The sequence below is a fragment of the Pteronotus mesoamericanus genome, unplaced genomic scaffold, assembly GCF_021234165.1.
Source record: "Pteronotus mesoamericanus isolate MK-2021 breed Mesoamerican mustached bat unplaced genomic scaffold, CSHL_Meso_final contig_2, whole genome shotgun sequence".
NCBI lineage: Eukaryota > Metazoa > Chordata > Mammalia > Chiroptera > Mormoopidae > Pteronotus > Pteronotus mesoamericanus.
This window is the reverse complement of record NW_026555084.1, coordinates 10,485,052-10,501,887: the sequence shown is the minus strand read 5'-3', so window position 1 is coordinate 10,501,887 and position 16,836 is coordinate 10,485,052. Positions and strand designations below refer to the sequence as shown.

The 16,836-nt window shown below is 40.3% G+C and overlaps 1 protein-coding gene across 2 annotated transcripts; it reads right to left on the bottom strand.

Annotated features, from left to right (window-relative positions):
• Window positions 1–9,069: 9,069 nt before the first annotated feature.
• Window positions 9,070–16,085, bottom strand: MED7 (mediator complex subunit 7). 2 transcript variants are annotated; one of them, XM_054567899.1, is made up of 2 exons: window positions 16,018–16,085; window positions 9,070–10,380 (listed from the first exon to the last, which is right to left on the bottom strand). In XM_054567899.1, exon 2 carries the CDS (start codon window positions 10,361–10,363, stop codon window positions 9,662–9,664), a length of 702 nt encoding a protein of 233 aa, XP_054423874.1. In that variant the 5' UTR covers window positions 10,364–10,380; window positions 16,018–16,085; the 3' UTR covers window positions 9,070–9,661. The 2 variants fall into 2 exon arrangements, with proteins under 2 accessions (XP_054423874.1, XP_054423875.1); XM_054567900.1 differs by lacking the exon at window positions 16,018–16,085 and adding an exon at window positions 15,067–15,853.
• Window positions 16,086–16,836: the final 751 nt, after the last annotated feature.

Below are 16,836 nucleotides of genomic sequence, written 5' to 3'. Positions count from 1 at the left end.
TTTCTTCATATTCCCCATTAAATCTTCTGTCAGTTAGTAGACTCCACCTCAGATGGAAGTCTTTTCATTTTTATTTTACTTTTATGTTTGTGGTCTCAGTGCTTGCTTGCATCAAATGGTTTCAACATTGCCCCAACCGGGTATCAGTTCTGAGGGCTACTTCAGACCAGAGGTCCTGGGCGTACCTGGGGGGACAACTCTAGGCCTTTCACTCTCACTCTCCGGGATGACATATTTACAAGACAAATTTCTCCCTTACTACCGATCACTTTTCAGAGAACAATCTTATGCCAACAAACTCGATGTTGCAAATGACAGATAGCCTAGCTCACAGTAGCTTAAACTATAAAGTGAATTTTTTTTCGGCTGACATTAGTGATGAGCCCAGCTTCAGGCAAGACTTAATTCAGTGGCTCCAGTGACGTTAACAGAGACCTGATGTCGGGCTGTCTCCAGCGTTGGTTCCTTCCTCCAACTCCACGGTGTCTCTCTCCTGCACTACAGAGCTCATATCCACACACCAAGAACATGTCTTGACTGCTCTCACACAAGCCCAGGGATTCACGCTCCCTCAAAGGCCCAAACTGGGTTACAGGCACATTCCTAAACATTCTGTGTTCAGAGGGTCAAAACGGACTGATTGGGTTAGGCCAGGGTCACATCCTCAAAACTCATGTTCTGAGATAACAGGTGGGTCCCTCAAGAAAGTGCAGTACATTTCAGGGGGAGGACTGATTGCTGGGCAGCAAAGATAAATGTCTGCTATAGACCCCATCCCAAAAGGGATGAGGCAGGCAGATGGGGAAAGAAAACTTGCCCCTCCAGCCCTGGCTGGTGTGGCTCAGTGGATTGAGCACCGGCCTATGAACCACAAGGCCACTGGCTTGATTCCCAGTCAGGGCACATGCCTGGGCTGCGGGCCAGGTCCCTGGTAGGGGACGCTTGGAAGACAGCCACACATTGATGTTTCTCTCTCTCCCTTCTCCTCTGTCTAAAAATATAAAAAATAAAATAAAATAAAACACCTGCCCCTCCAAATATGTGTCATTCTTTTTCTTACAAAAATGGGATTTTACTAATACTATGCTTTTTTTTAACTTACAAAGACACACCCCTCACGATCCTGGGGTGTTGATAAAGAGCTCTTGTGTTTGTAGAGTTTTTATATTTAGCGACTACTGAGGCAAGGTTGAGGTTACACGCACATCAGTGCAGGAGCCAGCTTTGTGCCCTCTCCAGGGCTCTTTGCCCCACAGCACAGAAAATGGGGGCTCAGCCACGGCAAGTCAGCATTCTGAGCTATCACAATATTTACGCAGAGAGTAACTTCTAAGAGAAGTTAATACTGCCCCTGCCCACGTAATCAGACCTCTTTAGAGTAGAGGAAATGGGGAGGGATGTGAAAACTTTACTCTTAATAGCTCAGTGAACCTCCAAGTGATGAAACTGAAAAGGATGAAAAGGGGTCCACCGTGGAGAAAATTCTGCTGAGCTATGTGTGAGTCACCATGGGAATTCCCATCTGCATCCTCATCTTGAAAAGGCAGGTCCCAATACTTCGTACAGAGGCCTTCCTTGTGGGAGAGGTATTGAGCATGTTCTCCAAGGGGCACCTTTTCTTTCTTTTTATTTGCTTATTAGTCTTTTGACCCAGGTTCAGAGTAAAATTAACCATGATTCTCAGTTCAAGGGGCATGCTTCTTACCAATTCTGGTGTGCACTCTTTCTTATTTTATTTCATTTTACTATTTTCCTTCTTTGTCCCTGAACCATATTGTCATTTTTTAAAGGCATCAGTCTTCTTTTAATTTTTTTTTTAATTTATTGATTTCAGAGAGAGAGTGAGGAAGAGACAGAGAGAGGGAAACATTAATTTGTTGTTCCACTTATTTATGGAATCCTGACTGGGGACTGAACCTGCAACCTTGACATATCAGGATGATGCTCTAAGCAACTGAGCTATCTCGCCAGGGCTCCATATCATCATTTTTCACTTCTCGTAGGAATCCACTTTATAAGAGAATGGTAAGCAGTCTTCCAAAGTGCTTATTCCAGCTTACATTCTCTCTGGTGGTGACAAGAACTCTGTCTTTGCCAATATCAGTACTGTCAGACTTTAATTTTTTCCAGTATGATGGATATATGATGATGTCACAACATGGCTTTAAGGTTAAATTATTGTTTAATGGAAAATATAACAGATGCACAGAACATTGCATCAACTTCAGTTTATAGACACTCTAACCAACTAAGCTTCCCAGATATATATGCATGTATGTGTATGTGTATATATAGTTGTGGGTTTCTTTTCTTCTTTGCCAAACTGGTAAAGATACAGAGGCATCTTACTGTGGTTTTACTCAGCATTTTTCTCATTACTTCAAGGTTAAATAAGCACCTTTTCTTTGGTTTACGAACCATTAAGATTGGGGCAACCCAGACCCTGAGGGCTCCTGAGAAATGTTACCTCTCCCTTAAAGAATTTAAATTAGGGGACTTGCCCATAATGAGTCATTATCAAAAAAAACCTTTTTGGCCTATCTATAGGGCAGGGCAAACAACTAATTATTGAATATCTGCTCCTTCTGTCCTGTAAATGACCTAACTCCCCTCTGAGGCCCCAGGCCTCTGACATCATCCTTAGCTCATAATGTCCTTTATTCTTTATTTTCTCTTTCTGTCTCTGAAGCTCTCCTGTATGTGGAGTTCCTATACACAGGGTCCCATATATAGAAGTAATGCCTGCATGAGTGTGATTGGTAGGGTAATAATATGGGTGTAATAATTTATAGTTTTAATTTGAACATTTCACCTAAAATGTCAAATGGTGTTCTTGAGCGTGATATTGTTATGTTAACAGGATGACAGGCTTATGATTTTGTAGTTAAAACAAGGGGCGTTATTTCTGCCACACCCTGCATAGCACATAAGGCCAGTCTTCCCCTTAGTCCTCTTAACAAGGTCACCTTGGTTAGCTGGGGCCGTTGTACCTCCTATACATTTTAGAATCATCTTATCAAATTAAAAATAAAAACCTGGTGAAAATTTGATTGGCTTGCATTGAGTTCCCAGATCAATGTGGGGTAAATTTGACCTTTACAATATTGACTGTTCCAATCCATAAACATACTTCCTCTATTTAGATTTTCTTTAAAATTTTAATAAAATTTAAAAATTTTCTCCATAGGGGTCTTCAATTTATTCTGTGATTTTTCCCCTGGCTACTTCATATTATTGATGTTATCTTACAAAGTATCTTATTTAAAAATTTGTCTGTTGCTGGTATTCTGAAATGCATTTTTTAATGTTTTTTTCCTCCAACCAGTAAACTCTTATTAATAAATTATCTGTAAATTGACTTTTCTATGTAGAAAAACATTTTCTGCAAATAATCACAGTTTCTAACTTTTCAATACTTTTTTAAAAAAGATTTTATTTACTTACTTTTAGAGAGAGGGGAAAGGAGGGGAGAGGGTGAGACACATCGATGTGCGAGAGATACATCTATCAGTTGCTTCTTCCATGCCCCCAGCTGGGGACCTGGCCCACAGCTGAGGCGTGTGCCCTAACTGTGAATCAGACCAGTGACCCTTCAATTCTCAGGCTGGCACTCAATCCACTGAGCCACACCAGCTAGGACTCAATATGTGTTTTTTATTTTTCTGTGCTGGTTAGGAAATCTAGTACATACTTAATACTTTTGATAGGAGGCATCATAGTTTCATTTCTTCTCTTAAAGGAACAATTTTAGCTTTCCACCTTGGGTATAATACATGCTGCAGGTTCTATGGAGCTACCATTTATTAGACTAAGGAAGTTCTATTCCTAAATATCCTAAGAGGTCTTCTTTTTCATGAATGGATACTAAATTTTATAAAATGCCTTTTGTACATCTGTTGAGATGATCAAGTGATTTTTCTCCTTTAATCTGTTATTGTGACAGACTACATTAATTAGTTTTCTATTTTACATTCCTGAAATAAACATAGATTGGCCATAAAGCATTACCTTTTATTTTTTATGTATTATTAGGTTAATGTTTTTTTAAAATGCTAGTCTCATAAAAAGAGCTGAAGAATGTTTCCTATTTTTCTATTCTCTAAGAGTCTGCATAAGACTGGATTTTTTTTCTTTCTGGCAATCTTTGGTAGAACTTGCCAGCAAAGCTATTTCAAACAACTTGAAGTTTCTTTGTGATATTTTGCATACTGGTTTTTTTTTTTTTTAATCATTAGAAAGCTATTCAAGTTCTCTATTCTTAAACCAATACTGGATATTTTATAAGAATTTGACCATTTTGTGTTTTCCAATTTATTGGTATAAAGTTATCTACAATATTTTCATACCATTTCTTACTGTCAATATAATCTATAGTCATATCCTTTTTATTTCTATTGTTTGTGCCTTCCTCCTTCTCTTATCACTCTCCCTGGCAGGTAGCAGTAACTCAGCACCCCAGACTCGTGCACTTTCGGATCAGATATTTCCACACAGATAATTAGCAAGCCCAAGGCCTGAATATGTTGCTTGGGGACAATTAGGATAGGTCTTCTCTTTCATCCTCAATATTGGATGGTACCTAGCCTATGAGACAGGTATCATAATTACCCTAGTTAATAGTAAAGCCCAGATTCCACTACGCCTGTTCTTTTTCTTGTTTTCTGTTTTAATTCTGCCATTTGCTAGCTGAAGTGTCATGTGTGGCAAATTACATTTGAGTCTCAGTTTCCTCACATGAAATGGTTTTTATATAATTTTTTAATTTGACTATGCACACACAAATATGGGCTCAGACTATACCCAGCAACTTCTTACCATATCTTAATCTTCTGACATCAGTGTTCTCATTCTTAATAACTTAATTGGTTGCATAGTATTCATAATAGATTTGTTGAATGAATGAATGTAAAAATCAGCAAAGACCCACAAGGCATCTCTTCTTGTAGAGCTGATATAATGCCTTCCTGGCCAACCACACCTCCACTGGACTCCCATTTTTTTAATCTCTTTCCTTATTCTAAACCTAGAGTGGGAAGCAGGGAACCAGCAACTTCACAGAATCTGGTCACAGGTTAAGCAAGCGTGAGAAGCATCGTAGTGTCTTACTACTAACAGTAACATCTGAGGTCTTCCCCAGGTCTCCTCTAGGCAGCCCTGGGAGAAAGGCTCTGATCAAAAGATTCTAATTCACAACACAATACTGACTATTTTGAAGAATTCACACCCTGTTCTCTCCACTAGAAAAGGTCACAGTCAGGCACAGGCAGCAAGCCTCGCTTGGTGAGTGAAAAAACCTCAGAATCAAAAACAGAACCTCTGAGTTTCGTCATCTTTCTCTCAGCCTCTGCCGTCTGGATGCAGCTACTACACTTGAGGTAAGAGTGCCACTTACTGTTAGATTCATTACATTGCAATTTGAAACCAGTTCTTCAATCTTTAATTCTAAGTGCCCCAGGCAAAAGACAATTTAGCAGGAAGAATAGTTGAACTTTGATAGTTTACCAAGTACTAGAAATTATGCTAAGTGCTTTGTAGCCATAAAACCACAAAACTGGCCCTCAGTTTCATAAAGTGGATATGATACGTAGGTATCTCCTTAAAATACCCACAGAAGTTTAAGACATAAATGTCTTAACATGCCCAGAGCTCGCTCGTAGTTTCCATGTACAAATCTCTTCCTCCCTCAGTCCATTATCATGTAATATCTAAGAGTATGGACCTTTATAGGGTCAAAATATTAGATTTTACTCTTGGCTCCACTACTTACCTGTGACTTATTAACTATACGACGCAGTAGAGAGGTGGTAAAGTATAGAAGTTGAGTGTGTTGGCTTAGAAACTGATTTTCCAATCCTGGCTCTGCCACTCACTGCCTTGGAGACCTTGGGTAAATTACGTAACTTCTCAGAGCCACTGCTTCCTCATCTGTAATATGGGTGTAAAAATTATACTGATTTCATTGGGTTGTTGTGAGGATAAGATGACTTTGTTCATGTAGTGATTAGAACAGTGTCAGCAAAGCCCCATATATGTTTGCTATTGATTTCCCATCAGATTTAGAGGAAAGCAAACTCCTTCTTTGGCCTTTTAAATCCTGTAACTTGCCCTCCATCTGCTTCTCTACATCTAATCTCCTATGTTGTGGGCACAATGGCCTTTCTCATCCAAATCATGTCAACTTTTTATTTCCTCATGACACCCTTTAACTTGTTTCCAGTGACCTCAGGACCTAGCACAGGCCTTTTCTGAAATACCACACAGCACAGTTGAAGCTGCCTTCCAAAGCCCTTAACAAATGTGACCATGTAAGCGTAACTTAAAAAGAGAGTGAAAAAGGCGTTTTGAGCAGGCAATAGGGATATAATTGGAAGCAAGTCTTCAGAATGTTACTCATATGATAGCTATATGGTTAGGGTGTGAACACCTTCAAAAATTAACTCATTTTTCTTGTTCATCTTTCTTCTACTTTCCTCCCCACTCTCCAAACCCCCAGCAACTAATGAAGTATCAAGCATAGAAAAGACAATACTGAATACAATGAATACATGACAGAATGATGGGTAAGACCCCCTCACATAGATAAGGTAACTATAAATTAGTACGTTTATTTTTGCTATTTGTATCAAAAACTTATGTGTGCTTAATTTGTAGTAGGTATCGACAGTAAGGTCAGCTCAGCATCTCCTTTCCCGCGGGAGGTGGATACCTACCCCAATAAAGACATTTTCGGGACTGTCAAGTTCTTACAGGGCCCAACTGATTGGTCCCATTGGAATCAGGAATGCCATGGCTAATTCCTCCATGCAGACTGGTTAATTAGCCTTTCACTTTTTTTTTCCCCTTTAAATCTAAGAGACAACTCCCAGATAGAGGTGCAGAAAGACTTTAACACTTAGTAACAATCAGCAGCCATGTTCTCGGCCATACCATGAACAAGCTGGGCTGTCAAGAGAAGGAAGTTGAGAGTAAGGCTAACAGAAGACAGGCAGCAGAGGCAGAGGGGGTCTGGATGCAGTTTAAGTTCCAGTTCCAGAGGAGACCCTCCCAATCCTCTCCATAGTTTGGATGTTCTACTTATCCTTCAATCATGTAACAGTATGCTTCCAAAAAATTCATCCCTTTGCTTACACTAGTTCAAGTATAGAGTACTGACTAATGCAATACTCCTTTAACCCACTGCACAGTAAAGTAGTTTAGAGATTCTTAAAAGTCAAAGCCAGGACTCTGCCCCAGAACAATGCAATAAGCATCTCTGTGTTCTGGGACCTGGAATGGTAATTGTAAGAGGTGCCCAGGCTATTCTTACAGATATTTCAGAGGAATCAATCTATCAGGAATAACCATTATTACCAGGTGTACAGAGATGTTAATTTTCACAAGACTGATTTTATATAAACTTTTAAACTTGTAATTATCAGACCACTAGTGCTACTTTATATCAGTGTAATAGTTCATATCAAAACTCTTTTAAAAGATCTACAAGATATATCCTCTCAGATTTTAAGGTTCCTAGTGGAATTTAAAATTTAAATCCCTTAATCCTCTCCCAATGCACACAAATTCATATACAAATTATGTTGTAAATCTTGTAACGTTGTATTCAATTAGTTTTCTTCCCCTGGCGAGGATTTGCAAAGCAGCCAAAAATTGGTTTTGTTCCTTTTAACCCAACACCTTCAAAGTTATAAAAGGGTTGAGGGCAAAGAAGAGATTTCTTTTGAGAGTTGCTCAAGTGTTAACACAATGTCTAGTTTGATTTCCCTGCCCCCTCAATTTAAGCTTAAGAGACTGGACTGTGTATTCTAGTCTCTGAAGGCCACAGATCTACACCAAACACATGCCGAGAAAAAAAACAAAAACAAATGTGACCAGGGTCTATTTAGGAATAGCCTACACTCCAAGATTCCTAAAGAGAAGGATGGATGTTTCACAGAGAATTGACCTCTGGCCACTTTAAACAGGTCTTTGCCAGCTCTAGAGCTGAAGACCTTAATAGAGTTAATTCCTTAAGGATGGTATACTGGAAACCAGGGACTGAGGGAAAAAATCAGAAGTGGACATCTGTGAAAAGACATTACCTTTATCAGTGATTCTTAAATTTTATTTGCAACAAAATCATCTGAGGGCTTGCTGAACCACAGCTTGTTGGGCACCACCCCTAAAGTTTGATTTAGATGTGAAATTTGTATTTCTAACAAGGCCCCAAGTGATGCTAATGCTGTTAGCCCAAGGCTACACTTTGAGAACCACTCGCCTGTGTTAAGAGAAACACCAACAGAGAAACTCAGATACAAGGCCAATTCTTCACCAAGACTTTGGTTGGGAGGTTAGAGGGAAGATAAGAAAAATAAAGAAAATCTGTGAAAAAAACAAGGTGACTTCTTATTCATATAAAGTCAAATCAGTTGGGGTTAGGATGGAGGGGAGTTAATGAAAGGGGGGGCCTAGTCTTCAGTCATTCAAGTGCCCAAACTCAAGAACCTTTACTATCTTCAAAATGGTAAAGTTATCCTAGGTGTGGCCATCCAGCCAGCAGATGAAAATGGAGAATTATGAAATTTTTATGGGGCACGCCTGAATTTTTACCCTCATATTCCACTGCTAAGAACTTAGTCACGTGGCCTTACATAGATGCAAGGAGAGTGGGGAAATGTAGTCCCTGGCCGGGTAGCCTTATCTAAACAACTATCTCGGGAGACACAATCTCCAGTGAACACTTAACAGTCTCTGCCACCAAACTACCTTCCCACTGCAGGCTCCCAGCTTTAAGCAAGCATAAATTTAATTTTAAAGAAAATGTACAGTTAGTTACATAAACATTTTTATACTAAAATGAATGGTTGCAACTAAAAGTGATCAAAGGACTTACTATATAAATGACTAAAACAAGTTATGGGACCATCCAGGACAGGGGCAAGAGGCCAAGATAGTGTGTTTACAAGAGCAGTCAAGAGAAAAAATAAAACTGCTTTTTTATAACTCTACGGGGTTCCTCTAACATATTAAAATTTTTTAGAGATTAAGCAAATTTTAAGTAAAATATAAAGACTTCATAATGTCGTATTTATGCAGTTTGATATTCTTTATTTAGCATTCTTAAATCAGATGACCAATCTACTTTTCAAGGATGAAAGTTTGCTATTACTAAGTATTATCTTCAATGTTTACAGCAACAGGAATGTTCCACACAACAGCAGCACTTTGCTTTTTAAGTTGATTACTTTTTTAAAAAAATGTTTTATTATTATTATTTTTTTTTTAGAGAGTGGAAATTAGGGAGAGAGGGATAGAAACAGTGATGTGCAAGAGAAACATCAATCAGTAGCCTCTTGAACATCGCTCAACAGGGGACCTAGTCCACAACACAGGCATGTGCCCAAACTGGGAATCAACCCAGCAACCTCTCACTCCGCAGGCCAGCACTCAATCCATTGAGCCACACCAGCCAGGGCTAAATTGATTACTCTTAATATAGTCATACTCATTTGCCTATGCTTGCTATAGAGAGAAATTACTGTCTGTGATATCTCATAATTGATAAAGTTGGAGACTGAAGCTCTTTACGTAACTCTTAGTTCTCTCTTTTAACTCTTGAAGAGAAAATTAACAATATATGATGCTATTTACTGAAAAGAAAAAGCAACAACAAAAGAAACATCCTTCACGGTCTTTCATTCATTTCATCAATTAGAACACACAAAGCAGCATCTTTCTCTATAATCTGGTCTTTCCGATGACCTGAACTTTCTCTCTGTTGTTCATTCTGTCCAGTACAATTGTTGCTATCATCGGCATCCATTGGTTCAGTTTTTACTCTCATTCCTGCTTCTGAATGGGGTAAATCATCTGGCAAAGAAGCCAAGCAATTCTGAATCATCTCAATGACTCTTTCCAGATGCTTTTGAAATCTCTCAGCTGTTTCAAGGCGTTGACGTTTCTGCACCTCCATCATGACCCTCAGGGTCTCTCTTGCTTGGTGGGGTCTGTATTCATTTATAAGATGATGCACATGTACAAAAAGCAGCTTAAGATCTTCTAGCTTCTCTTCTCGTTTTATACTCCCAGGGCTCCTTATCAAAATATCTAAGAGGTCTAAGAAATTAATAAGGATAGACATATTGAGTTTTCTCAGTTCTTTCTTGTGATCAAACTGCATAGGATGAAGCCGTTCGATGCCCTGACTTTCCAAAGGGCGGATGATAAGATCATCACATTGGAACTGGTTGCCAAACATCATATAACTGTCTTTTATTGGAGGTGGAGGCTTGGGAGCGAGGCCTTCCTGAATATTTTCATCCGTATACTCCTTGATGTACTGCATTGGAGGTGGTGGAAGGGCACTCACTTGCTGTGGCTCACCCATTGTGGAAGATCAAGAACCTATAGAAAGAGACCAAAGATTTAGAGTGCCTCTACAAAACAAACCTGTCACATTGGGTGACTAGAGACAGAATATTTTCTTTTTTTCACCCTAGCAGTTTGGGGCCCAGCACAAAATGATCTCCTTAGTTTCTAAAACTCACATTTACACTGGGGAAAGGCTGCCATCCTGCTCTTATCATCCAACTACCTTCCTTCCCTAGATACTTTCACTGGCATAACAAAATATGCTGTAGTATATTTTCATCTATAAAGAAAATCTAGATTCCACACCTCACCAGTTATGCCTTATTTATCTACTCTTCTCCACAGCCAAACTACCCATGCTGTCTCCCTATCACATGTACCACCTTTGTTTTATATTATAGACTGATTTCCAAAAGCAAACACCTATAACTGTAATAAACACTTTGACAAAGTTAATATTGCTGTATTCAAGACAGCTGGTATCATCTAAGCTTCTCTGATAAAATGATGATCCAATTTCACCCCATTTTTCCTGCAAGGTACTCTACAAGTTTTCTATTTCTACGTCTATTTTTTCTATTTCTATTACTGAAATTTCAAACCCAAATGTATCTTCTATGGCCACAATAACATCTATTTCACTTGAGGCTTAGGTATATCATAAAACGAGAAGGTTCCCTTCTGAGTGTTCATTTAGACTGATCTTATTAGATTTTCAAGATCCACAACATCCATAATATACTGGATCCGTAATATACTGGAGGCAGTTTTATAGTTGGAATTTGTTACGTTCTAAGAACAGCTCTGGGATATCCCTGAGTTTCCACCAAGCCAAAGTGGTAGACAGAATACTGCTGAGAATCAGTGAGACAGTGGAGACAGGTATCATGAGTTACTGTACGAGCCCACAATTCACTGTTTTACTAGCCTTCTGCATATTCATTTTTGTTATTATCCAATCTGGCTTCAACCTCCTACCTACACAAAAACTGCTCATTAAGGTCATCAACGATCACCACAGGACCAAATTCACTGGATATTTTTCTAAGGCGTTTACTCAGCCTATCAGCAGCATTTGCTTCCTTTGCAACACTCCCCTCCCCGCCCAGGTTTTGTGAGCCTACGTTTACGTTTCCTTCCTACCTCACTAATCACTCTTTCTCCGTCTCCTGTACTGCGCTTCTCCTTTATCCAAAGTTTAATATCAGTGTGGATAATGGGAACATCTAATTGAGGAAAGGAAGATCAGAAACTGGGAAGAAAAGGTTTAGGCTATATGTGTATATAGGGGTATGTATAGGGGATGAAAGCAAATCCATTTTTTAAAAAGTTTGAACACCCTATGAGACACGGGGTGTCTCAGAGGACTGCGCTGGGACCTCTTCTAAGGATTCGCAAAAGGGAAAAGGTAGGCAACATAAAGAGTGAAGCGCTATGGGGCAGGGATAAGAGTGAACGAAGCAACACAAGCCAGATTTCAAAACTTCTAGCCATTAGCATTAATGTGGGAATGAAGATTCACTGCTCCTCAGTTTCTTAATTTTTCAAGAGAGAGCAAAAACCCAGATTTTTATGTGAAACCTCTCAATTTTTAAATACTGCTAATTAATTCCAGAAATTGTCAAGTAGTGTGGGGTCTAAATGAACTTATCTACAACAATTTTGCTGGCCACTAGTTTTAGACCTCTGCTTTAAATTCTTCCTTGGGTGATCATAGTCAATTCCATAGCCTTTTTTTTTTTTTTTTTTTAAGATTTTATTTATTTATTTTTAGAGAGGGGAAGGGTGGGAGAAAGACGGAGAGAAACATCAATGTGTGGTTGTCTCTTATGAGCCCACCCCACCGGGAACCTGGCCTGTAACCCAGTTATGTGCCTTGACTGGGAATCAAACTGGTAGACCCTTTGTTTCACAGACCGGCACTCAATCCACTGAGCCACACCAGCCAGGGCAATTCCATAGCTTTTAATACCATTCCTAGGCAACCAGGGTCAATTTTACCCACCAAGGAGACACATGGCAAGGTGGAGAAAATTTTAATTGTCATGATTGAAGGGGTGCTAGTGGCAAGTAATGGGTAGATGTTGGGGATGCTCCTGAACACTAACAATGCACAGGACAGCCCTCCACAATACAGAATTATCCAGCTCAAAATGTCAATATGTTCTGTCAAAGTACAAAAACTCTGGTCTATGTTTATGTCTCTTTACATCTCCAGTCCAGACTGCCTCTGAGCCCCTTCTGGATGTCTCATAAGGTAATCAAACTTAAAAAAAAAAAAATACATACGTACATAAATAAAAATTTCATCCCCTATATACACGAAACAGCCTAAATCTACTCCTCCGTTTCTCATTTTCCCTATCTCAATAAAATGTCCCCATTACCTACCTAGGGTTTCAAGCCAGAAACCTAAGAGTTATCTTAATCTTCCACTTTTATCAACCTCCTCTCCTCCCGATCACTGTCCAATTTATGATGTCCTGTTGATTCGACACCCTCACTACCTCAAATTCATCAAGTATGACCAAGTCACTATTCCCTCTTGCTGGAATACAACTGCTTCCCCAGGGATCTTTTTGCTTTCACTACTGTTCTTTATAATGGCCAACATAATTCTTACACCACATCCCTTTCCCCTTATATAGCCTAGCAATATTGTCTTCAAACTAGTATTCTTACGCAATTCTTTAACAGCTTCTTCTGCCTTTGGGTTTCCTGCTTCAGGCACTAGCTTAAAATGTCACTTCTAAAGAAAGAACTTCTCTGATTATTCATCAAAAGCAGATTCTGCCTTTCGGCATTTATTCTCTGTACCAGTATTTGATCTGTTTCCCCAATCAGACAATAAGCTCTATGAAGAGAAAATTTTTGACTATCATAATTCTCACTGTGTCCACAACCGTGCACACAGGAGCTTCATAAATATTTGTTGAGCAGCCCCATTCATTTCAAGAGAGCTCCAAATCAATGAGAATTTGGAAGTAGGTACAAATGTCCTTAATGTTTGTTCACTCCTTTATATATTTATTGTTTGTTAATATATGACAGTGAGTATCCAGGGATGATTATGATAACAGATAATATCTGAGGGCATATTATATGCCAGACAGTGTTCTAAATACTTTTCTCATGGTTGTGAGAAATCTGAGAAAAGAAAGGTGCTCTTTCCATTTTAGAAATGAGACAACTATGGCTCAGAAAAGGTGAGCTGCTTGGGTGGTCAGAGTAAGAAGTTGAGGAAGGATCCAGAGTCTGACCGGCTCAAACCCTACACTGTACTGTCTTTCAAAAGTAAACAAGAAACAGTGCCTCCACCCTAGTGCTGTTTATAATCTATCAAGGAGATAACATCAAAGTTTTAAGACTACGGCAAAAGACCAATAGATTCACTACCAAAAATAAATTTAACACAACAGACTGGTGGTTACCAGAGAGGAATGTGGGTGGGTAAGGACAAAGAGAGTACAAGGTCAAAAACATAGAGACTAGACTTTGGGTGATGGGCACACAATGGAGTATACAGAGGTCATATTATAAAGATGTACACCTGAAACTTACATAATATTATTATTAACCAATGTTACCCCAATAAATTTAATAAAAACAAATAAAATACATCATAAGCAAAATTAACAGGCAATCCCATTTGGGGGGGATAAAAATGCTTGAAAGCTAACAAAGGGCAAATACTAGATATTTTATTTTGATTTTTTAAAAACGTATTCTCTGATTCCATCCCCACAAGAAGAAAAGCACTGTAACTTCAGGAATTGCCTGTCTTGTTCACATCTCTACCTCAAGCACCCCAAACAAGACCTAAAAGATGCTAGAGATCTGTGAAACTCCACTGAATGAGTCTTTTTAAAACCTACATTAAAAAAAAAATAGGCAAAGGATGGCAAGGAAAATGCAAATGCTAAATAATGGCAGAAAGATAGGCTAATACACTTTTAAAACCAAATTTTAAAAAGGATACTTCTCCTCTAACACAAAATTTCAAATATTCCATGATTCCACAAATGTGAGAAGACCTTCTGTGTGGCAGGCCCTAGCAAAGGTCACACGCTCCTCCCTCTCACTTTCTTCAGAGGGGTCCTCCCAAATTTAGAAGCAGGCTTTTAGCAATCCTGGCCCTTCAGGGAAGCTTTGTGGGGTGAGCACCCACTCACCTCAGCCCTCAAAGAAGCCACCATCACAACCACCACTTAACACTCTTCGGTGGTACCCCAGAGAATATGGGAAAATTCTCATACCCACATGATAAAAAAGGGAACAAGTACATATTTGGATTTAATTTGGCAGTCTTGAAAATGTTAATGCTGATATCCTTTGAACCAAAAATTCTATTTCTAGAATTTATCCTATAAAAACACTGGTACAAGCACACACACACACAAAAAAGTGCATATAATACAATACAGACATTAAGGAAAAAGAGTGAAAGTGCATGGGGTGGGGGGTTACAAATATGTGTACTGTGCCATTTATTTACAAACTTATGACGGCTGCAAAGTTATAATCCACTTCTAAAAACTTTTTATCAATAAATTCAGACACAGAAACGTTGTATGAATAGTATTACTACACAGAACGTTCCATATTCTTCACGCAGGTTCTCCAAATGTTAACATGTCCCCTCATCTGCCCTACTGGTCTCTCGTCTCTTTACACCCAAACACTGCTGGGCATATTCCCAAAACAAGAATGTTCTCTTACCAACGACAAAAATCAGAGAACTGGCACTGATCTGGTACTTCAACACACACTGGGACAGCCTCGGTTTCACCCACTCCAGCCTTTTCGGGTGTCGAGTCCCGTTTCGTGCTCCTCTGCACCATGCCCGTTCCTCTATTCAAGCTGCCATTTTCCAAAGGCCAACCGCGGGTAACGGTACCATTGCTGTATATCCCCTCTCCACCTTCGCCCCGCTTCCGAGTTAAGCACGAGCTCCAATACCCCGTTAGAGAGAAGGAGCCCAAGTCTCGACGAGGGAAGTTTGGGCGCCAGACCAAAAGGCTGGCGGCCGGTGCAGGGCAGGACTCCTCCTCCCGCCCGGTCCTCGCAGCGGCACGGCGCCCGCTCCCAGGTCGGGAAACCGTGAAGCTTCCCACTGTACGAAAGGACCCCGACACAGTAGAGAAATTACGCTTTACTTCTCTATCACTTCTCTAGACCGAACTTGCAGTAAAACCAGCGCCAGGGGTCACGGCGCGTCGCCCGGGCCTCTGCCCCGACACTTGATTCCCTTTGTCTACTTTCAAAGAGGCTGCTACAACGTAGTTTTAAAACCTCTCCAGGGGAATCCTGAACGACTAGGCGTGGGGCCTATCTCCCTCCCCCGCCCCCTATCAGGTCGGCCATCTCAGGGTCGCTCCCTGAGGAGGGCGGGCAGGGATGGCGACCCGCCGAGGCCACACAGCTTAGCAAACCAGGCGTCCCAAACCTCCAGTCCGGCTCGGCCTCCCCACCCGGAGGAAGCTCCGAGCCCGCCCACGCCCTGGCTCCACAAGCGGCGGGGAGGCCGCGCTGGGGGGCGCGGGAGGGGAGGCGAGCGAGTGGACTCCGCGCCAGGCCTCCCCCTTTCCCAGTCCGCCCTGACAAAGCAGAGGGGTCCGGAACGGGAAAAACCTCGCGGAACCGAGCCCCAAAACGTCGCCGCCCACTTACCTCAGCTCTGCGTTTACTCTGGTAGCCGCCTTCTCCACCGCAAGCGAATCCGACTTCCGCCGTCCTCCTTCGGGAAAAAGCCAATGATGCTGTGTCTTTATTGGCTGAAAGAGCTGTCCTTTAAGCGAGACTCTAGTCCCTCCCGAGCCCGCTGTTTCGCAATTGCGTCTGCGCATATCTTGTGTTATCCCAGGCTTGGTTCCCAGTAGTAGCGCCGAGGTAGAGCGTGTTGGGGTTGTTAGTGTAGGGTTGTACCTTAACTTTCTGTTAGTAAAACTACAACAGCAGCTGGTAGCTCCATTTTTTTAAATATTTACAATTAAACAACGTATCTATACGCCATACATAAAAATTGAAAAATAGAGATAAGGAGATACTTTTTAAAATGATGTCAATTTTTTAAAATGAGATTGGATTCCACATACTCTTTAAATATTTTTTAATCCTGAAATATGTGTGACCGTGATTGGGAATGAATAATACATTCTCAATTTCCATTTCCTCACCATCCATTTACTTTTACTTTTGTTTAGAAATTCAGAGATGCCTGTTTTCTTTGCAGGTAACAAATAAGCAAATTGAAAAAGAAATCAAAGTTTTCTTCTGAAGGTTATTCCATTAGAAGTGTCATAATTTTATAAATTCATAGAAGACTTACAAGAACATGTTGCACGTAAAAGATTGTTATTCTGATAAAAGTTTTACCTCTTTAAAACAAGATTCTTGGATTTCACTTTTAAAAACTTATTGGGGAGCATTCCAAATGTCAACAAAAGTTGCTGCCACCAATTTAATGCCAACAGGAGTGCCCACCATGGG